General features: G+C 41.9%; 1 protein-coding gene across 4 annotated transcripts in view; it reads right to left on the bottom strand.

Moving 5' to 3' along the window:
* Positions 1-24,182, bottom strand: part of agap1 (ArfGAP with GTPase domain, ankyrin repeat and PH domain 1) — a 90,610-nt gene that overhangs the window by 23,132 nt on the left and 43,296 nt on the right. For all 4 annotated transcript variants that reach the window (XM_061832327.1, XM_061832312.1, XM_061832320.1 and 1 more), the window contains 4 exons: positions 12,380-12,484; positions 8,945-9,113; positions 5,974-6,144; positions 1,171-1,332 (listed from right to left, as the gene is read on the bottom strand). In XM_061832327.1, coding sequence (XP_061688311.1) covers positions 1,171-1,332; positions 5,974-6,144; positions 8,945-9,113; positions 12,380-12,484 — 607 coding nt within the window. The remainder of the gene's footprint in view (positions 1-1,170; positions 1,333-5,973; positions 6,145-8,944; positions 9,114-12,379; positions 12,485-24,182) is intronic.

Raw genomic sequence — 24,182 nt, 5'->3', positions numbered from 1 at the left:
GTCATCCTCGGGGTCTCTTTCCAGTGGGACATGCCCGGAACACCTCACCAGGGAGGTGTCCGGGAGGCATCCCAATCAGATGCCCCAGCCACCTCATCTGGCTCCTCTCAATGTGGAGGAGTAGCACCTCGACACTGAGCCCCTCCCGGATGACCGAGCTTCTCACCAGACAAAACTCCTTTAATGCTATATTAACACTTCAATAAGATAAATTTACACTCATTGGTGTCCTCGCCCCTTCTTTGACACAAAAGCTAACTTAATCTGTTATGCTCAGACTGATTAAATTTTAAAACATTTAGTTTGACAAAAACTTGCTGGCAGTGGGGTTGAAAATCTCTGCAATGAGACAATTTGATGCTGCTCAGCAAGAAATGTGAGAGACCACCTCATTCTTTCCAACCTATGTGGCCACTCCTAATGTGAACCAGATGTAGCGACCACTGCTAAAACAATGTCTCTGCAATGGATCCCCGTTTTTAGCAACAAATGTCACATCAGATGTTATTATGGAAACAAAATCAATAGTTAACTTTAATTTTGCTTCACCAAGTGCCGTGGGTGCGATCAGGGGGAGCTGGGAGATGGTGGGCGTTTCTCCCTCATGAATTACACGAGGATTCACTCCGACATGGCGATACTTCAGCCACCTGTCCGCCCGCTCGGCATGACATGCGGCGGTTAGCCGGCGGCCGCCTGAGTGCGCTCGCTGGTTAATGGCTAAATTGGGAAGACTATAACTAATCGCTTATTGAATAATGGAAGTGACACCGCTGATAAAAGATTTCAATACTACAGATTATTTATAATATTTCACTTAAGCCTCTCTAGCTTGACTCACAGGGGGTGGGGGAATGAAGAGTGTGCTGATGAAATGAGAACAAAGAGGAGAAACTAGAGGAGGAGGAAATTAGGAAATGATGAAGGAAGAAGGTGGAAAAAAAGGCAAACTAGTAAATTTGTCTCTCTGACCATAATTTCACTCATCAACTGCTTGATGGGGAAGCCAACATTACATCTGCCGTGGCTCCTTGCACATCTGTTCTGCGTATGTGTATGTGTGTGGGAAACAGCTTGAGTGTGCACGTGTCCCAGGACATGCGGCAAACATTTTGAGTCTCATGACAAAAAATGGTCAAACACAATTGAAGATGCTGGAGCTTTTGTTACCTTCGGCAGTACCAGAGAGGCCATCTGCTTTGAAGTTGCTGGTGCTTTTCTTCCGCCGGTGCTTCTTGCGGTTGGCGTGCGGCGATGGTGGCGGCTCCATCTTGGGACTGGTCGTACTGGAAATGCTGGGACTGGAAGACATGGAGTCGCCGAGGCCTGCATCTGGAAAGAGACAGAAGGACCTTCTTATTTATGGCTGCAAAGGCCTTGAAACATATGCAAAATTCCCATGGGAAACTTAACTCTTCATATTCCAAAATGAAAACTTTATATGGAAATTGAGAGTTAAAGATAAAAGGAATCATAATCAAGCATGACTATAAACATTGTGTGTTTCTGTTGTGTGTTTTGTGCTATTTACATTGCTCCGTTTTATTTCACTTCATTTGAGCTGCAAAGTATCTAATGCTTGGTTGTACCTCAAATTTTAGCTCACAGAACTCAGAAAATATGGACCAAGAGATTGCTACCTAGCAATAAATAAATAAATACAAATTGGGGCATGTCAAGGTACGACTGAACTATATTTAATTGCCCTATTAGTCCCGATTAACAGCTAACTTTCAATTTTGCTAAATACTGGCTTATTCTTGTTAATTCCCCAAAGATTCAGAATTCATAATGCCATGCCAATGTCCAAACTTTTTTACTTCTCTTCACAATGTAGATTGGTATGTGAAGGTGTGAGGCATTTGTGGAACAGGAGCGGCATCCCTCTCCGCCCTCCATCTCAAGCCCGGCTTCTGACAGCTGTGACTAGCGGCGGAATAGAATAACATTCAGTTTCCATCAATATCACAGCGCAGCGGTGACACTGACATGGCCACAGTGTGAGTGTGTGTCGATGTAAAAACACACACGAGCTCACTGGCTGCCACACGGCAGACAGCCCCAAGGACGGCCATAACTTATTTTACAATCGTTTAGTCTCAGCTCAAGTGGAAAATGTGACAACTTATCTCTGCTGACAAGATGCCATCCCCGAGCGTGCAATTAACCAGCGTGGATTAACGGCGCTCCCATCTGCGCGGTGCGCTCCGTCCACATCAAACAACCCAACCACCCCCACCCGCACAAAGCCTGGAGACTTCCTCCTTGACTTTCCCTATGATTGTTTCCCTTCAGCCCGTCAACAGTTTAGACAAAAGTGGTTAGACTCAGCTTGGCTTCAACTCGTGGTCCAGCTTGTTACAACAGACAAAGGATAGCTTTGTCTCTGTGCACACGCCAAAGGTCCACAAACTGTGATGTCATTAGAAATAGTTGCAAAGGAGTGAAACATTTCTAGAAAGTTCCCAGTAAATTTCTACTGAAAGTTAACCTTGGAAAATACTAATTTTCTACACCGCTTTTTCTCACTAGTGTCACGGATGTGGTGGAGCCTATCTCAGCAATCTTTGGGTGAAATGGGAGGGGAGGTGGGTACACACTTATCGAGTTGCCAAAAAATCACAGGCTACATATAAACAAATGATCAGCGTTTCTACTTATAAAAAATTCAAGTTACAAAATGACTTCCGGAACGGATTAATTTTGTAAGTAGAGGTACAATTGTACTTTACCTTCCTAAAACATGCAAGTTGTCTGCAACTGTGGATCAAAAACCATTCCACCTGTGGCTTGCTGCGTCGTGAGGGGTGCGCGGGGTTTACCACAAAAATGAAAATCTATCAAACCCAGAAAAAAAAAAGTCTCCTTTGTATTTATAGAATGATAACACAACCTCCTCTGCCTCTCAATGGCTCGCACCAAGACAGGATTTATACTTTGTAGATAATTATTATTATTATAATTATTAATATATTATAATAATAATATAATAAAACCTGGTCCCCTCAATCAGAAATCAGAAAAAAAAACGGGTTTTGACTGATTACATATCTGCTTTCAAAATAACAGTTGAGAAAGTTAATGCTAGATTAGCTAATTTTCAATGTTTCCCAGCAGTCTAAGATGTGCTTTCAGACCACAAGTAAGACACGGTAAAAAATAGTGAGTGTTTAAGAGAAGGAACAAGGGAGAGCCGAATCAGTTGGGGAACTTTTTTTTTTTGAGGGTTCTCCACAGGTCACACCAGGAAGCAGTGACAGCTCAGATGAAGGCAGAAGTGAGAAGATAAGCGACTTGCTACCAACAGGAAAAAAATATTTTATCTGAAAACGTGAGCACGGTGGATCAGATGGGAAGCGTTGGCCTCACAGTTCTGAGGTCTCGGGTTCAATCCCGGACCTGCCCGTGTGGAGTTTGCATGTCCTGTCCTCCCTGTGCCTGCGTGGGTTTTCTATAGGCATGCCGGTTTCCACCCACATCCCAAAAACATGCAACATTAATTGGACACTATAAATTGCCCCTCGGTGTGATAGTGAGTGTGGCTGTTTGTCTCTATGTACCCTACGATTGGCTGGCAACGAGTTCAGTGTGTACCCTGTCTCCTGCCTGTTAACAACTGGGATAGGCTCCAGCACTCCCGTGACACTCGTGAGGATAAGCGGCTAAGAAAATGGATGATGGAAAAAATAAATCTAAAAAACCTATTCAAGAGATGACACTTATTTGTGTGTGAGCACCCCGCTGAAAGCATTTCACAGCTTTAAATATTATTTGTGGAGGGCTGGAGGCACAACAGTTAAGTCATAACTGTCAATGTCAATCAAGATGATCGTCATGTCAGTCAGAGCTTTTAGCGTGTGTGTGTGCTTGGGAGGGGCGGGGGGATCATTAGCTTGATGGCAGGCAGATCAAAATAATATAGAGCAGTAGCTTGACTTCTGAGTTAAAATTGTTGTTTGAACAAGCTCAGAACTGAATTTACTCAGATAGCGATGCTTTGATTTACAAGTGTTGCAATGTAATGATTTTTAGGGTCACGAGCCGTTGCTTTGCTTGGTTGTATTGCTTGGTTGTATTCCTTTGTGTGGAAGCCTCAGAAAAACCACTGATCCAGTGATTTGGGAAAAAAAGAGCAATTAATGCGGATTCTCTTAGTCGATCATTAGTTCCTGCTACAGTATAGCAGTTGTAGTGGCCTCTGCTGTGCTCTAGTTGACTCGGCTAGGAGGGGGCCATCACTGACTGATCCTATTTTTTTTCTTGCAAAGAAAATAAATATGCTGCTGAGCAGTACAGGGGGACTTTTTTTTTTTAGTACCCATTTTCCATTCCTATGACCAGAAAAATGCAACGTTACTGATCACTTGCTCCATTAGGGTCAAGGGTCTCTTAGGAATGTAACTCCTGGCATAGACAGACGGACAGCGTGGTAAGCATATCTGCCAGTTCTGGGCAGCAGTGGCCCAATGGTTAAACTCATCCCCAATGTGGTGTCCTTGAGCAAGATGGTGATACCCCGAATTGGTCCCTGGGGGCTTCAGCTGCCCCCCTGCTCCAGTGTGTCGCACTAACATGTTCATTTCATGTGCATGCATGCATGTTCATGACAAAGATGATGACAATTCTTTTTCTGATGCAGGTGGTTTGAATCTGGGCTACAGCTTTCATGTGTGGAGTATTCATGTCCTCCAAGTGCCGATTATATCGTAGGTGACCCCACTTATCCATTGTCTCCTGCCATCGGGGAGGAGACTGGAGAGCCTTTGGTCCAAAACTAGTAGGCTCTAAAACAGGTAGTCAGGATGCTCATCTCCCTCTCTGCTTTGCCCAAGTATTATCCCTGCCTGGCACCCACCACCACTGACTGTAGACCATAAATTTACCTCATGCACAAACTGTACTTTAACCATTGTATTCGTTTTGCCCTTGCAGCACTGTGTACATTACCCAACTGATTATTCTTCAAGCTTATAAAATCTATAATTTAATACATTGTCCATAATACTGTGTAGCTACTCATAATGTCAATACCACACATGTATGTACATTGTTTATAGGAATTGCAGTTCTTGTTAACTTAGCCAGATCAACCAGATTCGTCATATTGTTTAAAATGTCAACAGTATACTGCAGTTTATTTATTTTAATTATTTGTGTGCTCATTTATTTATTAAACCATTTAGTTTATTACAGCTCCGCAGGACTGAGAGGAATTCAATTTCAGGTATGTTGTATGTCATGTATGTATAAGACATCTGACATAGTTACTTGAATTTGAACTGTGTTAATTTAAAAAATATTCATGTCAGCGTCATTGAAGACTAAATTGTTCAGAAGTATGACTGAGTGTGAATGGTTGTCTGCCCAGCTGCCATGTGATTGGCTGTGCGATCCCAATGAGGATGAGTACTATATATAACAATGGGATTTAATGGCAAATTGACTTCCTATATAAATAAATGTGGGGCGGCACGGTGGCGAAGCTGTAAAGCGTTGGCTTCACAGTTCTGAGGTCCGTGGTTCTATCCTTGACCCGCCTTTGAGGAGTTTGCATCTTTTCCCCGTGCCTGCGTGGGTTTTCTCCGGCCACTCCGGTTTCCTCCCACATCCCCAAAACATGCAACATTAATTGGACAGTCTAAATTGCTCCTACGTGTTATTCTGAGTGTGACTGTATTTTTGTGCCCTGCGATTGGCCGGCCACCAGTTCAGGACGTACCCTGCCTCCTGCCTGTTGACACCTGAGATAGGCTCCAGCACTCCCACGACCCTTGTGAGTATAAGTGGGTAAGAAAATGGATAGATGAATAAATGTATGAAATAAACTGATAAGTCATGGTAGCAGTGTACAGTATATGGTAAGCTCAGCTGTCGGGCCCTGTGGACTTCCTATATATAGACAGTATATATATAGTATAATACAGTATATTACAATTAATATACATCTTTAAGGGCACAATGTACTGTGATTACCAGTCCCGATTCCCGAGTTGGCGATCATGGAGGCCTCGGTCCACTGGTCAGCACTAGAGACTGAATATGAGCGCTGATGCCCGCCCATGCCGTCGGGACCGCGACTGTTGAAAGACACCAAGCTAACACCACTTGCCATCTGAGATACTGATGAGCTGCAACTCCCTGAACCTGCCAGGACAGAAAAAAAAATTGTTCTGGTCAAATTTCTGCATGAACAACTTTAATACCGTACTTCAAGTCTTTTTTTCCCCCTTGTGTTTACTAATAGGATTATATGTGGAATTAATTTATTTTTTTGATGCTGTATTACTCCAAATTTTGCTGAATGTGTTTTATTTGTAGTAGTTCATTTCTGTGCAAGACGGCAGTAACCATGAATAACTAGTGCAAATATTAATGAAATGTACCATGCTACATGCAAGTGCGTGACTAAACGTATCGTACTTATTTATAAACAGCAGTAATTATATCATGCACAGTACCAGTTACCATGAATTACTGGCTAGGAAAAATGGCATAACAGTCATTATACGGTACATGTGACCAATGGTGCCAGTCCATGGCCCACCTCTTCAAAGTGTGGCATCGGAGAGGAAGTGTACTGACCAGGAGTACATAGAGTTTCACTCTACCCTAACACAACCAACTATATTGTACATGTTAAACGACCCGTCAAGTGAAAGTGAAAATGTTTGACATAACGCAGTGTTGTTAACAAGCTTACCAAATTTGAATGAATAAAAGAAAACTGCCGAGTATAGAAATCAGGCCTTAAAATGGTGAAAAACTGAGACATACTGTCAGACTCACTGATTGGTTTGCTGAATGTTCTGAGAACACGCCCTGCAAAATTTTCAGCTGCCCCTCATATTTCTGTAAGTCTCAGCATGTACTAAACCTGCACATGCCTATAGCGCTACTGTTGGGAGGAAACACCTTTCTGTCCAAATACAATCAATATTTTCAGAAACTGATTCTATTGGTCTATCCCCACTTCATCTGTTATTTGCACATATTGTTGACGAATTAGCTTGAGAACAAATCTATTCAAACTCTTGAATGCCCAAAATGTCAGAAGTGTTGTGAAACACCACCGCTTTCCTCACTCTGAGGAAACTGTGGCATAATTGTTGCCAACATTGAATGTCTGGATGTTTTAGAACGTAACGAGTAATAATAGGTTAGATGCATTGGAATAAATGGTTTTCACTACTATCGCGCTTTTTCACCTTCAAGTTACTCAAAGCACTTTAACACTATCGACTCATTTACCTACTGATGATGAGTAGGCTTCTTTTATTAAAATCGTTCTGTGTAATGCTTCATTGCAGATGGAAGCTAGAAAGCCATGGAGCTAAAGTGTGTGTAAATTAATGTTCACCTAACTGCCTAGGTTAGTCAGCTCATTGTTTGATTAATGAGAGTCTGGGAAGAAGACCTGTAACAGGCCTTTGCTTTTGTGAAGTATTAAGGCTTTTGGTACAGTAAGGGGCTTGGTGTGAGCATAGATTGTCCTGAGAACAACTCGCGGTAGACGTCCAATTCCATCATTTTAAATGTACCCTCCCGTCAGAATACTATTGTTCCTACTCTTTAATCCATAACATAGTTCAAAATTAGACTGACACAGCTTCAAGTTCAACATTAATGCAAAAATTAAAATGCGAATGAACTAAATCAGGCTAGCAAAATGAGTGGACATGAAATCAGTGACATTGTGAAGTAGTTAGTAGTAGTCAATTAATATTCTAGTACCTGGCCACTTAAACTCAACTGAACGGCAACACAGCATTTCTGGGTTTTAAGCGAGCATAAACCTCAGCCGCTGTCAAGCCATAAAAAGTCTATAAAGTATACGTGTCGTGTTTCAAAACAGTAAACTATATTCATATATTTATGATAGAATACTAAATGAAAGAGCAAAACTTAGTCATTTTCACCAGTAGTGATCATTGCAGCAGCCCGCTCATCACCAGCCACAAGGGTCATGAGGCTGCAATGAGGGGTAAAACTGGGAAGAGGATACATTCCAAATGAACCAGCAAGGGGACTTGTGCTGACTGTGGCTGCTCAAATCATACCTTTGCCAGATGAGAGCACACAGATGACACCGTTGAAGAGAAGTGAGGTGGGAGGAGCATAATATGGCGCAAATCAAGCAAATGAATGTTTCAGTGTAAAATCTTTGTTGGGATGCAAGTCTGTAGCATCGAAAGACACAACGTGACTGTGAATGCTTGGCTGCCCAAAGCTTCTATCTAGATGCTAGGAGACACTGTCATAAGGAACCAATCCGAGCAAAGCTGTTTTCCGCATTTAATTTGATTAAGATTAATGACCAAATCAGAGCAAACCTCATTTACAGTACTGTTCAAACTAACCAGAATGGCTAAAGCTTAGCCAATGATCAGATTCAGAATGATCAAAGACAGTCTGGAGTTACCTGTAAGTACTGTGACAGTGAGACGCCGTGAAGCGTCTATTTACAAGAATCCCCTGCAAAGTAATGTTCAGTGCATAGCCCAATTGACGTATGTGTGTGTACGCCCCAGTACACGCTTGAATCTGGGTAACCCGAACTTTCAACTTTCAGTTATTCATCCTGATCTCTCAGTCTCCCCAGTAGTCCACCTCCACCCACCATCCCATCATATACCTCCTTCCTCACTTGATTGTACCATAGTTCTTGAAACTGGCAGAGTGTATTGTCTCTGCATTAATATTGATGAAAACAATTGATACAAGAGGATGCCTTACTGAATAGTCATGCTATTAGCTTGGCTTCCTGAATGTGTAACAAGCAGACATATCCCTTTTGCAATGTTTTTGTCAGGTGCTAATCAGCATTCTCAACATCAATTCCTGATTCATTTCATTCTAATCACCTTTACTAATTCCAGAGAAATTAAAATTTTGGTTCTTGATGATGCCAAATTACTTTTGTCAAACTGCAAATTGCCCTACTCACCTGGAGTATGTCCGAGTTGCAGGCTGCTCATGTCCTTCGTCAGGCCGTTGGTTTTGGGGCTGGCCATGACGGCGCAAGTGGACACAGCTCGTGGCGGCCTTTTACCTGGTACCTTGACCGTGGTCCTGAGTAGGTCGATCTCTTTACCGTGGACGTTCTGCATGTAATCCTGAGAGGAGGAATGAATAAAAAAGAAAACTACAGTAACAATTACATTTTATTAAAACACCCGGTGCTGTATATGTAACCAAAACCACAGAAAATCCTCATTAACAGATTGAGGAAGGAGCAAATAAAGACGCACTAATCCCTTTCGATTGCCTCAAGTGGACTCCAGACTCAAAAGTGGACTGACGCCATTAACCATGAGATCTGCTCTGATGTAGGCACAAATGTTTTGGCTGAATGAGGGGCACTTCTTAAATCCACCCTCAGATCCCCATAGAGGGTGGGCATTATGGGATCTTCGTAGGGATGAGGGAGAAGGAGCAACTGCTGTCTACTTCAGCACTTTCATTTCTCAACAATGATGATGTTGACTACGTGATTTGTAAAATGTATATTCAGTGACACATTTGCATTAAAATGTATGTCCTTGACACATTTTCTCAGTTTTCTCAAAGTTCATTTATCGATCCACTTTTAACTTGTGTGCACATGCGTGTAATTTTGTAGCGCTTTGACTGCTTTAAACCTTTAATCCTCACACGTGCACTTCCTTTCTTGTTCAGGCTGACAAAAGGCCAATTCAAAGCCAAGTGCTCTTGATGGCGTCTTAACAAGCCACTAGAGAGCCATCGAGCAAGCAGCCCACTGGGTAAAGTCTGAACACACACACGCAGGCACGCATGCACGCACGCACACACGTTCCTCCAACAGATTGACCGAGGTAATTGAGTCGCCATTTGCATGGGGAAGCTTTCATCATCGGCCCAGTTGTCTTCTCACTGCACAGGACGTATCTGTTTCAACTGAATGCATCCACAGCAGGTGGTAACAGTGTAAGGAAAGAGAAAATTGTGATTTAAGAATGTTTGTGTGTGTGTGTGGAGTTTGTATGTTCTCCTTGTACCTGCATGGGTTTTCTACGCGTGCCCTGATTTCCTCCCACATCACCAAAACATGAATGGTAGGTTAAGGGAAGACTATATTTCCCGTTGGTGTGAATCTAAGTCTGAATGGTTGTTTGTTGTTATGCGCCCTGTGATTAACTGGTGACCAATTCAGGTTAGATAGGAGATATATATATATATATATATATATATATATATATATATCTCACTCACACACTCACGCAAAATATACAGTACTGCCTATATCCAATATATTAATTCTTTAAGAAATTCTCTCATTAATGTGGCATTTAACAAAATTTAATAATATTGGTGAAGCTGACTGACCTGAAACAGGAGCGGTTTTGTCAGATTTTACTACAGACAATGAGCTAAAAAAAATAAAACGTGTTTTTGCTATATTCTCGATATTCTCCCACTTACAAATCATGGAGGAGTCTGAAATTTCCTCGTACGTGCATGTCCACTGCGAGAGAGATAATTTAAAAAGAAAAATACAGAAATCACAATTTTTTTTAACGATGTATTTGTGTGATACAGCTGCAAATAAGTATTTGAACACCTGTCCATCAGCTAGAATTCTGACCCTCAAAGACCTGTTAGTCCGCCTTTAAAAGTCCACCTCCACTCCATGTACTATCCTGAATCTGATGCATCTGAATCTGATGAATGAGTTCCATTCCAAGAACACCATCCCTACTGTGAAGCATGGGGGTGGAAGCATCATGCTTTGGGGCTGTTTTTCTGCACGAGCGACAGAACGACTGCACTGTACTAAGGAGAGTATGACCGCAGCCATGTATTGTGAGATTTTGGGGAACAACCTCTTTTCCTCAGTCACAGTCTTGAAGATGGGTCGTGGCTGGGTCTTTCAACATGACAATGACCCGAAGCACACGGCCAAGAAAACCAAGGAGTGGCTCCGTAAGAAGCATATTAAGGTTCTGGCATGGCCAAGCAAGTCTCCAGACCTAAACCCAATAGAAAACCTTTGGAGGGAGCTTAAACTCCATGTTTCTCAGCGACAGCTCAGACACCAGTCTGATCTAGAGAAGATCTGTGTGGAAGAGTGGGCCAAAATCCCTCTGCAGTGTGTGCAAACCGGGTGAACAACAACAGGAAATGTTTGACCTCTGTAATTGCAAACAAAGCCAACTGTACCAAATATTAACATTGGTTTTGTCAGATGTTCAAATACTTATTTGCAGCTGTAGGAGTAACACACAAATAAATCGTTAAAAAAAATCGTACATTGTGATTTCTGGATTTTTCCTTTTAGATTATTTCTCTCACAGTGGACATGCACCTACGATGAAAATTTCAGACCCCTCAATGACTTCTAAGTGGGAGAACTTGCAATATAGCAGGGTGTTCAATTACTTGTTACTTAGAGAGAGAGATATGCACAGCAAGGTGTGCTAATAAACTAATATGAATTAATGTGTGAGATTGAAGAAAGATGAACTTTTTACGAAAATGCCAATATTAAATGATATGTGGTGAGGAACCAGGGCTCTTGAAAAGATGCATGCCAGACACTCCATCACCAGGTTGACTGCTGCTTGGTGACTCAAAAATATGACACAGGCAATAGTTGGTTCACACTTTCCTGGTCAATAAGGCTGCATTATTTCCATCCACTTAATTAGCAAAATTAGTATGATATTTTTTTTTGCACATTATATGCCAATTAGCAGCACTGATTGAGTTTCATCTGATTAGCCTCTGCAAACATGCTAATTGATGGCGAGCTACTCAGGAAAACTAGTGTTTTTGTGCTGGAGGCACGTTGCAGTTGCTCAAGTGTGAAGTGATGAGTTTTCACTCTAATTTACTGCATCAGCTGTTCTAATTGCTGATGGACATGCAAGCTTTGCTCAAGTGCATCAGAAGAATGCGCCACAAGGAATCAAACCCACAAACACGTGGTGTAGAAGCTCAGCACCTCATGGGATATACATTTGCTTTAGATATGCGTGACTCCATGGGTTCTCTCACAGGGGGAACCAATTTTTCTTGCTACACAAATTGACAACCATTATATCATCATGCACAGATGATCACATGATTTACTGGAGGACCAAAAAACAAACGAAAAAACAAAAACAAAACAATGGAGGAACATCATGGGAATTCACTTGGGGTTCTCAAAATTTAAAAGGCTTGGGATGACCATTACCATGGCCATTAGTGCGGGCAAAGTTTGAAACTTAACGTAACACTGTATGAGTGTGTTACAAGTGGAAGTATGCATTAAAGAAAGAGTACATGCCAGCCATAAAAAAAAAAAAAGATTTTAAAATAATCTGCTCATCAAGCAAACAGTTTATGACAATTTAAATAAGTCTACAACTTGTCTTACATGAAGACTGGGGTGGTAGGTGAGCAGTCCATTGTCACACAGCGTCACATACTTTTTCTTCCACTCCTTGTTGAGGGACTTGCCGCTCCTCTTCAGCAGCATACCCTGTAGACAAGCATGTACTTGTTATCGAAGCTAACACATCAGTATTTAACACACAATTTTCAGGTCAATAGAACCATTGGAAGTATATTTAGTGCAAAGAATGGTCACGTGTTAAATACTTATTTCGGTTGCTATATTGTACAGTGTTGCCTCGTTTGATGGGGGGTTGCATTCCAAAAATACCCGGCTTAAGTGAATTGTGCATAGTAGAAGAAGTTTTTTCCCCCAATATTTTTGTTTTTCATAGGCTGAAGGTCAATCAATCTCCTCCATGCAAAGTGTCGGGTACAATACAGAGTGTGTTCATCTTGTCTAATGTACATAATGTACATAATTGCTCAATGCTAGCAGTGTGACTCTTTACTGCTGAAGAGGAAAAAGTGGACATGTGTTGAGAAAGACGAGGATGTCATACTAACACTTAATCGCTTGACAACCATGGGCAGCGAACTTCAGCGGACTGCTTGCGTGCGCTCGTCCGGCAGCGGGGTTTGGGGCTGCCACTGGAGCGGCGCGTCGCCGCAAATGCCTACCCTAAACTCAACTGGCTATGGGACTGTACACCATTTTCAAACGCCTTAAGGAAAATAAGTATTTGAACACCCTGCTACATTGCAAGTTCGCCCACTTAGAAGTCATGGAGGGGTCTAAAATTTTCATCGTAGGTGCATGTCCACTGTGAGAGAGATAATCTGAATAGAAAATTCCAGAAATCACAATGTATGATTTTTAACAATTCATTTGTGTGATACAGCTGCAAATAAGTATTTGAACATCTGTCCATCAGCTAGAATTCTGATCCCCAAAGACCTATTAGTCTGCCTTTAAAAGTCCACCTCCACTCCATGTATTATCCTGAACCAGATCCACCTGTGTGAGGTCGGTAGGTGCATAAAGAGACCTGTCCACCCTATACAATCAGTAAAACTCAAACTTGTAACATGGCCAAGACCAAAGAGCTGTCCAAAGACACCAGAGACAAAATTGTACAACTCCACACGGCTGGAAAGGCCTACGGAGAAATTGCAAAGCAGCTTGGTGAAAAAAGGTCCACTGTTGGAGTAATCCTTAGAAAATGGAAGAAGCTAAACTTGACGGTCAATCTCAATAGGAGTGGAGCCCCATGGAAGATATAACTTCGTGGGGTCTCGATACAGAGAAAGGTGAGGAATCCAGGACTACATGACAGTACTTGGTCAATGACCTGAAAAGAGCTGGTTCCCAAGGTGACTGTTGGTAATATACAAAGACGTCATGATTTAGATTATCTCTCTCACAGTGGACTTGCACCTACGAGGAAAATTTCAGACCCCTCCATGATTTCTAAGTGGGAGAACTTTCAACATAGCAGGGTGTTCAAATACTTATTTTCTTCACTGCAGCATTCTTGGTGCAGGTGTCTTGCGAGTGAAAAATATAGGTATGAGTCATTATTGGCAATTTTTTTTTTATTCTTCTGAACAACATTATTATTATAAACAGAGATCACCTTCGATTGAGTTTGAAAACTGAAGTTGTGACGTTGAGTTGAGTTGTGTGCGGGTGCAATGAAACGCTGCGGGGCCGACTATGCCTGGGTGGTCCCGGTACTTTGGGAGGTGGACAATTGTCTACAGTCCCCTTCTTCCTATATAAAAGGATGCCCATCATCAACAGTAGAGTGACTAAGAATAGAAATGACTCAATACGACAACTGGCTTAGTTATATAAGATAAATTACACAGATATGGAAATTAAAACACATTGATGAACATTTAGTAAATGGTCAAATTGCAATTTCCTGAACTAAAATAAGTATTAAAAAAAATCTTACTGTATAGGATGGAGATCATGTTTGTGTTTGTGATCATAATACATGTAGACCATATCCAAAGCTTTGACCATGTTTGTGACGGCCTCGAGTTGTTCAGCCAAGAGACAATGCTTCAATCAAAAATGTCCACTAACGAGTCTGAGTGCGTTTAGTGCGATAATCACGCAAATGTCCGTCTCAGCGTACACGAGCGCCTTAACGAGCTTACGACATTTGCTAGCGTCATATAATTGTCTGACTTTTTGCCTCTTCAGGCTTGTTAACGTCGTTGCTTCTCTGCTCACCGCTCCTACGCACATCAGCTGCGGCTGACTGAGCAGCGAGGCCGAGCGACTGCCGCCCACACTTCATTTGTGCTCCATTCATTAGGTGAGAGAGCACGAAGGTCGCATATATGGCGGGGAGAAAGGCATGACGAGGGGAGGAGTGACAGGGGGGTAATGGGAGGCGGCGGCAGCAGATAAAACTGTCCACTGATTAGCAATTAAAGCCGTGCTGCCACGCGTGTCAGTCCACTGGACCTCAACAACATTAACACGCCGACACAGGATATTAATAGAGTCCAGTCGTAAAGGGAGGCGGTATGCGGCGGCAACACCCAAGGAGGAGGAGACGAGAGATGGAGGACGCTGGTGGCAGAGGCGAGCAGAAGCGCACTCGCTGCTGCTTTTACCGCTCAGCTTTGATTAAGACAACAAGTGTTTGAGGAAAGCGATTGAATTGAATTGAATGAAGACAACCAATGGATGGCTGAAAGTGCAGCAGGCCTAGGGTAACCGCACATTTGGATAATTGGCAGTGAAATAATTGCAGAAATACCACATCCTCACACAACCGGACTGTCACTCATAGCAAACAAATTCAAACAGTACCATCAGGTTCACTTTATCTACATGCTAAATCAGAGGCGTCGCGATACTCCCATGTTTCTAGTCGTTACGCTCACTCCAAATGAGGAGTAAATGAGTGAACATGTGTGGCATTCCCTGTGGTGCACTAAACTCTATCTGATGAGCCAAAAGTGTGAGCAGTTGGGCAGCTGATGCCTTATTAACACTAAGCTAAATTATGATTGCAGGGTCCATAATAATTAATAGTTATTTCAGCGTATCAACACTGCCATTATAGGGGCTAAGGCAATGCTTTAAGCCACCAATATTCTGCACTGGAGTTAACTAAGTGACACATTGTTTGCTCCCATGTCTGAGACAAACTTGTCACCACCACATCTTTGTTTATTCATTTAAGTTAAATAAGTCAACAATAACTATCAACAAACAATTGGTGGCAACAAGCTGTGAAAGTCAAACTTTTATCCTTCCAGTTGGAACAAATGATGGGCCATAGGACAGTTCCAACTAAATGGAATTGACAACAAGACATCCAATGACACCTGAAAAACCTTGAAACACCACAAGAGGTGTGTTACAACGGTTCGATGGATGTCACCGAAGATACACCGTGTTTTCCAATTTTTACCTTAATAAACAGTAATTGCCATCCAAAATTCCCAATGCCAAAGAAAGCAAGACAGTCAACGTCCAAAGTCATGTAGATAGCATTGTTCGATATGAACAGAATCGTCCCCTGCAAGTTCTTGCCACAGTGACTGACGACCAACCAGCAGGTTTACAAAGTGAACCTGCATACTGTAATTTCTCATGTACAATGCGCTTCAACGTATAGTATAATCCCTCCACAAAAAATTGACCTAAAAATTCTGGAAAACCCTTCTATGTATAATGTATGGTTACAATGCATAATTTTGCTTCTACCCATATGACCAAAACAAATATTCTGTATATTTTTTTCCTCAAAATTATTCTCAAGTTAACCACTTTAGTTGAACACAATTCGTTTTATTTAGTTGGTCTTATTCTAAAATCCACAGCTCTACCTTTATTTATCAAATTATAAAAGACTCCTTTGTGCTTATATGTTTGATTGCCCACGCTGAATGACCAGGTGAAACACTTATTTTTATTTTAATGGGATTCAAATTAAACCGTCAAGAATTGCAGAAAAGCATCATCATTAGACAAAAGATAACCATAAAGACTGTTGTTCAGTCATATTTTAAAAAAATATATTTCCCAAATTCTGCCTAGATATATAAACTTATGAGCACAACTACACATATGCAGTCAAACCTACCAGTCATATTGCAGTGAAAGTGTAGGGTTCAACTTTTTTATAACCACAAGGTGGCAGTGGCATATTAGAATGAAAGTGTACACTTCTCTCATAACCTCTAAGTTGTGGTGGCATTTCAAAATTAAATTCTGTAGTTCCATTTTTATTTCATTTGCCTCTGTACATATGTGTTAAGTGCACTATTGACCTTCGACAATTTGGGGGGAGGGGGGGTGTGCACATTACACACGAGAAATTAATATATTTGCTTTGTTTAGCACGCAAGAAAAGACAGGCCTTGTGGCATGAACATCAAGATGGTCATAAAAAACAGCTGCAGAGGATCCTGGAGCAATCCTCAGAGTGCATCAACGCATGGCAAAGTGCATTAGACTTCATGGGGTTTACTTTGAAGGGGACAACTTGTAGATTTGATTTGAAATATATCTTTTGTGACACCAGCGCTGAAACCTTTTGGACACACCTTGTACACAAGTATCCTGTCTTTTTTATTTTTATAATATTACAGTGAGGATATGTTTGACCAAGAACAAGTCAGAATGTTTCCAAGTGACCTGGGGTGGGTGCGTCAGTGATAGACATTTCTCACGCCGGTCTGTCTGTATTTTTGGGAAAGGAGACGTCAACTGATTAATTTGAGTCATCCGTCCTCGGCATGACATGCGATCACTTTGCATGAGGGTGAGACTAACTGGACGCTGATGGCCAATACATTTTATTATGCATGTCTGCAGGCTCGGTGACATACACAGCTCCTTTGCCTCCAGGAGCAGCTAGCTGTCATGGCGGCATACAAGGTCTCTGCGTAGGGAAATAAATATGTCCTCAGATATACTCACTTGGCACTTCCCCGCCCCATGAAGTATTGTGGCCTAGTGCTAAGGAAAAGGTCGATAGCTGAGGGGAAGGTGGAGGAGGCCAGGTTGATGGGGAGATTGTCATTTTTTAAACATCCCAAAATGTCCAAAGGCACTGGCGAGGATCACAGTTAAGCTCAGGAAGGGGGGAGCTGGATTGTGACTAAAGACTGAAAAGAAGTAGTGCTCAAGAAAGGTCGCTTGCTGAAAAGAAGCTGAAAGATGAGGTCATTCATTAGACAATACATCAGGCTTGTACCTGAGGGACGTGCAGCAGCCACGCGTCAGACAAAGATGTTAAATAAGCTCATACTGTATTCCAGAAAACCGGATAGTCAGAAATTTGCTCTTTGCCTGGAGACTCCCAGAGTCTGATCAATACAATCAACCCTGACTTGGTAATGCAGGAATCTAGCGTTATACCAATTTCAATCCCCACACAGATTCAGAATTAATGTATTTAGAATGAAAATTATTTCATGGTTATATACAAGCCGAAAGAAATACATACAGTATTGCATATACCTGTTAACACAAACTGTTTTTGTATAGAGCAAATTCAACAAAATGATAAGTGTTGCTTCAGGACAATGTTTCGAGATAAGAACACAATGTGTTGTAGTTTTTCTGTTTCAGCAAGATTGTGTGTATGGTTCAATCGCTGCGTGGAGGTGTGAGTGGGCAGCTGTAATTGGCTTGTGATTCTCCAATTCAGTCACATTTGGCCACATTGCTTGGTGTGTGCCGTGCCTTACAGGTATTGATGCCCACTGTGATGAAATCACTACAGCTGTGTCTGGTTTGAATGGTGCTTTCTCCTGTCTCCATGTTTGAGAAAAGGAAGATGTTTCATTATTCACCATTAAGCTTAAGCTTGTTGGAGGACTTGTGCTCTACAGTTGCAACCAACCTTTCTGACCTTGGACATCACATTTGGCTCTAGAATGCCTTGATAGTTGGGAGATTACATTTTTAGCCGCATAGTTTAATGACACTGTATGGTTGATGAAGCAAAGCAGTTATTTCAGTTATTTACCATTTACTACATGACCTTAGAGGCATATTGTTCTGGAAAATTTCTATTGAACCCTGAGCTGTACAGTCTTCAGGAGATGTGACTTCACAGGTTCTTGTGTACTTGTTTATCCTAGTTGTCAACTTTGTTAGTAGTGTATCTTTTACTGTTTAGCTTGAATAGGGCTTAAGATGATCAGGTAAATTTTGGGCCAAGTTAGATAATTCACATTTCCCAGATTTCTTGAATTAAGCATCTGCTGAACAACATATTGTGTCGAATGTTTTTCCAGATATTTTCCTTTCACCTTATTGTATTTTGGATGTAAATTGTATGTACATTATGTATGTTGAAATCAATACACCCCCCCCCCCCCAAAAAAAAAAATCCCTTGAATGCAGCAAGCAACAACAAGCCAAAGTATCCCTAAATGTGGGGTCTATGGAATATTTTTGGATCCCTGTGGAGTTATGCGTTTCAATGCCTTGATCAAAGGCATTTTAAAATTGTTCAAGAGTCCAATTAGCATATCTCCAACAACCAGTCCCAACTTGAATAATTTGTTTAGCTGGTGTGTTTGTACATTCAGCCTTACGACCAAGACAAGTGTTACTTCTGTCCCCAAGAAGAGCACCTAATAATGTGCTGTCCTCACCAGGCCTCTTTTATGTGTAGCAGGAACGGAGCTTTCCTCATCTGCTATAGACTAATCGAGCATTTAATGCCGCCATCACCACGATGTTCTTCACACAATAGACCCTTTCGGGTGTGATCCAATAGGAGATACAGGGGCACTCAATCTGGAAGACAGGAGGACCAGCTTTTAACAGAAAGGCCATATCTCTGAAGGGCCACGGCCCTTTTGTTCATGGAAATCCCACAAGAGCAAGAAGCTAAATTGGAGGTGTCACCCTTAGACAGCAGAGTAGGGGGTGACAGTGGGTAGGGAGGGAAGCTGGATGCTGCCTCCTCTATCGCATTGGCCATCGCAGCTCATCCATCATGCTTTCAGACAGCGTGTGTGTGTGTGTGTGTGTGTGTACTGAGATTGCAGGCGGCGTGCCCAAATGGTTGCAGCGGTTGATGTGTGATCAGCAATATGCTTAATTGGATGAAACTTCGACAAACACTGCACATTGTTGGGAATTTGTTTGTGCTAAAAACACATTCTGAAACCGAAAAGGTTACCTTAAGGGTCACTTGCATTCAAAAGGAAAAGGTTAGCAACCAGAGGAATTGGTAATCTGGCCAATGAATGACAATGCCAAAATTTTACTTCAACAGTTATTTCAATTGGATTAACAGACATAAAACAAGAAGACCCCCTGGCCAGTGGGTGTCATCATGGGACAAGTTCGTGGCAAACAAAAACTGGAGATGAGGCATAATGAGTATCATCTTTGATTGACGCCTGTGTGCCATGTTTTAATTATTCCTCAGACTAAAATGGGAGCAACGCCCCCTGCAAAATGTAATTTTCAAGGGTGAGTGTGCGTGACAAAAATGTCATCACCGGCAAAATGGCTTCGAGCAGTGACAACCTTTCACAGCGAAATGATATTTTTCGTATCCGGCGAAATGCGGATAGTGTCACCCTCATTAAAGCCTTGATAGCAGGTCTTTAATATTCACCGTCTTAATTAGGGCCACAGTTAATTTCATTAAATTCTTTGGCTGCTAAATGAAGCAGATTATGAGACATCTTTTATTGCCAAGCGTGAAATTACAGCCTGCAAGCCGCCAATGGCGGCCCAAACTAATGAATTACAGGGTAAATAACATCCGAATTAACCATGCAATTTAACTCCTGACAAAGCAGCCAGCGCCGAGGGGGGACGAGCACACTTGTCAAAACCAGCCAGCCCCGCACACGTCTACAAGCCGTAGAGCCAATTACAGCACTAATCGGCTCCTTACAGGAAGGAGTTCTGTCCCATGTCAAGAAGTATGCTGCGTAAACTATTATCTCAGGAAGTGGGCGAGGTCACTAAAATTCACTTGTTCAAAGGTTTGCATCTTCCCTTCATGTTCTTAGCAGTGCACTATTTATTCAGTTGGATTTCAATCAGCAGTCATTTCAATCACATTCCATTTCCTATAAAAATGATGTCCTTATGGGATTGTGAAGCACCATAATAGTGCTTCTGCAGTCCTTTTATTTTTTTTGTTAAGTCACAAGTTTGTTGTGGTTCAGTCTGACCCTGGGGATGGCAAAATCTTAGAAGACTGCTTTTAGCCTTTCACCTGGACCATATTAAGATGTACTGTAGATAATGAATGTTGAGCCAAATTAAGCCTCTTCTTCTCATGTTGTACGGTGGAATGGTGTATGCATGCATGAAAGATAAAATAGATCACGAAAGACCAAAAAAATTGGGAGATTTTTTACACATACATTTAATTAAATTGATTTTTGTCAAAGATTCTGTAAACACCATAACATTTAGACAGCATTAAATTTACAATTTCACGGGATTTTTAAGCATATATGAACCTATTTCACAGATATTAAAAACGGTCACACTTTAATTAATAAAATACAACAGTTCAGGTGAGGTTTTGCCAAATAATTCGAAGTTAGAGTCAATGGGCTTTCATAGGCATACATCATGCAAACCCCGTTTAAAAATTCAATCTTACTCAATTGAATTATTATCAGACAATGCAGGCAATAGAGGATTGTATCAGTCGGAAAGTCTGGGACACATTAACTGTAAATCTACAGCACTCTCTCCCTGTCATCATTGTCTTCATTACACATCATTCAAATTCATCCATTACTGCACGCATGCAACTTAATGTTGACTGACACCAGTTTGCTTTTTGCATCATGTTTGGATCATCTACTGTCATCATGATTTCAGGTAATCATATTAACTGTTACGACAATTTCACTTCAGTTGTTATTTCTGTGACGTGGATGGTGAGTGGTCTTGCTAAATATACTCTAGAACATTATGCAAGTACAGTATTTGCATGTCATATTTTCCACAGCTGACATACGACTGAGCAAATAGAGAATTTAATTAAAATAAATGTATTGTACAATAATCTTACAAGTCAATAATGTTCAACTGTGCTACTCTCCATTAACTATAGTTGTCATCATTCTTCTGATTATTAAAGGGCCACTGTCATGAAATGCATGATTTTTAGTATATTATTAATGAAATAACGGCAGCCGACATGGACTCATGCGTTTTTTCATCACAAAACATGATTTTGACGTATACAGCTTTTTGTAACTCCCACCATGAAAATCCTCTCGAGAGATTTGTTTTCGAGTAGAAGCAGGAAGTGGCAGGACCGCCCTCAAGTGGACTCGTTTGTTTCTATTAGTTTTACCTCCGGGAAGGTAGCTCATTGTTCCTTCGTGTTAGCCAAAATGCTGGCTCGTTGCATTGCTGGACATTGCTTGGACACTCGGGGGGATGGATTTACCCTTCATAAGTTTGCAAGAGACCTGGTTCGTCATGAAAAATGGATTGCACGGGTGCAATGGACGAGAGCTTCGTGGGTTCCAAATGACATATAGGTGTGTATACAGTTACTAAAAAAAAAAAAAAAAAAAAAAATAGTTTGGGGTGGACCACGTAATCTGTCTCTCATAATGTAACAAAAGATCCGCATACGTATGACAGGGGTGCTAAATGTGTCGATGTGCGCGTCGGATGGCTTCCGCGTCGGGCACCCCTACGAAGGCTGCCGTGATGTCTCGCCAGTGAAAGCTGCCGCATCATGCCTCGCGGACGAGCATGGCTTCGGCTAGACTGGCTCATACATACTCTCTGGGAGTCTGTCGCCGCTGGTTTGGCTCCGTGTCCGCCGGTCACGGCTTCGGCTGGGGTGGCTCATCTTCGGCGCCGAGGTAGCTTATCACGGTGCCGAGCCGGGCCGCTTTACGGTGTTGTCATCGCACGCGGCTGAGTGGGCCATTACTGGCAGGGTTGTTCATAGCCGCTGGCGTCATCCGCGATCAACAACACCGCTGACGGCGGCAACGATGAACAATTATTTATGGCACATTCAGCTGCGAGCGACGACAACGCTGTAAAGTGGCCCAGCCCGGCGCGGCGATGAGCCACCTCGGTGCCACCCCGGCCGTGATCGGCTCGTCGCACCCAGGCCGCAACGTTGTGATCGCTCGCGGCTGGGTACGCTACATACTGTCATACTGTCAGAGTCTGTTGTTAGTTAGAAGTGATCCGCATATAATCTAAATATGGCTCGAAACGATAGGATATTATTACCCCGGACACTTAACTCGATTGTGAGACGTTCTCTTCTTCAAAAAGAGCTTCCGTGTCTGAAGGGGCGTGTCCCACAGTAGGAGCCACAGCGTGTTTTCAATGCCAAATGTCCGGGGTGACATCACGGACAGTAAATGCAGCCAATATGGCGACCACTTGGATGTCAAATGAGACTTCTGCAACTTTGCGCATGGACGACGTGCTCTCCGTTCATAATTATTTTTTCGTGTAGACTGATATTGAAGTGAATAATGTTATATGTATTTCACATTTCAGTATCTATTTTAGAATGTTTATAGGGATGACACTTGACTTTTAAGTGACTGCACTATCGTTTAGTAACGCATATTGACAGATCCTATTTTTTTCGAAGTTGTGACTGTGATTACTTTGTAGGGAACTATTATCATATGTCACACAGATTAAACATTTAACATTGAATTTTTTTTTTTAAAGCTACCCACAGGTCCCCTATGGACCCTTTTGTGTAGTTTTGACTGTGCTTTGTGTGTAAGGGCAGGTTCGTCATTAGTTCCGAGAACTCCACGGTCAACTGCTTGACAGAGACTTGAGTGAGCTGTTCGTGTTCTCTGCGCCAATTACCAGCTAATTAGCAGCGGGCAGCAGATGTAGAGGAGTAAACAAAGCTGGATGCATGTGCTGGATTCCAGAAAAAAATGGTGCCAAGGTTTATTATTCAGAAAGACATTTCACTCAACTTTACATCTGCAGAAACTTGTATTGGAAGAATATTTCGTCACATTGCTAAGCAAATAATTTGGGCTAGCATTTGAAGGAAAAATGGTAATACAAAGTGAACTGAATATTTTTTTTTATACTTATTTGCAGTTGAACATATGACATCCCTGTAGCTGAGGGAAGCCATGACAGTGTGCCAAAAATGACGCTATCCACAAATATGCATTGCACTGTGTGCAAGCAATCTCCATTTTAAAAGGCAAGTGTGTAAATATGATCTGTATACAGAACCAATCGGGTCCGACCGTTGTTGTTACTGTGACCCAACCACTGCAATGGGCAATTTTAATGAGTGTGCTTCTCACTAAAATGCTCTCCTTTAAGAAGAGGCGGGCTGAACCGGCATCACCTCGAGTGGCAAAGAGTTGCTCTAATGAGATCAGGAGTGGCCACAAAATGACATAGGTAAGCTTTTTGGCGTTCAAACCCCCATAAACACTCAACGTCCAACTGATTTCCTTCTAATCTTTATGACTGACAGCTCCTGTAAGTGTTCAAATTCTAGTCGTGAAGTTTGACCTCCATGGTGAACACGCAACAGGACTCGAGGAAGAGAAACATAGATCATTACGTGAAGATGATACTTTCATTTCAATGTGATAACGACACACACACACACACCACACACACACACACACACACCACACACACACACACACACACACACACACACACAAGTAGTGAGAGGTTTGACACTTGGCGATAGTGCAACTATTATTGTCAGATATTAAAGATTCCTCTTGAAAACAAATCAAATGTTTCTGGCACTCCAACTGCTCTCAAACCAAATTAATGCCACTAAAAATCTGAACTCCGCCCATCAAGATGCATTTACATCACAGGTTTTGAA

Source organism: Syngnathoides biaculeatus, chromosome 2 (assembly GCF_019802595.1).
Source record: "Syngnathoides biaculeatus isolate LvHL_M chromosome 2, ASM1980259v1, whole genome shotgun sequence".
Taxonomy (NCBI): domain Eukaryota; kingdom Metazoa; phylum Chordata; class Actinopteri; order Syngnathiformes; family Syngnathidae; genus Syngnathoides; species Syngnathoides biaculeatus.
Note: the sequence above shows the minus strand (reverse complement) of the source record. Positions and strands in the feature narration are given on the sequence as shown.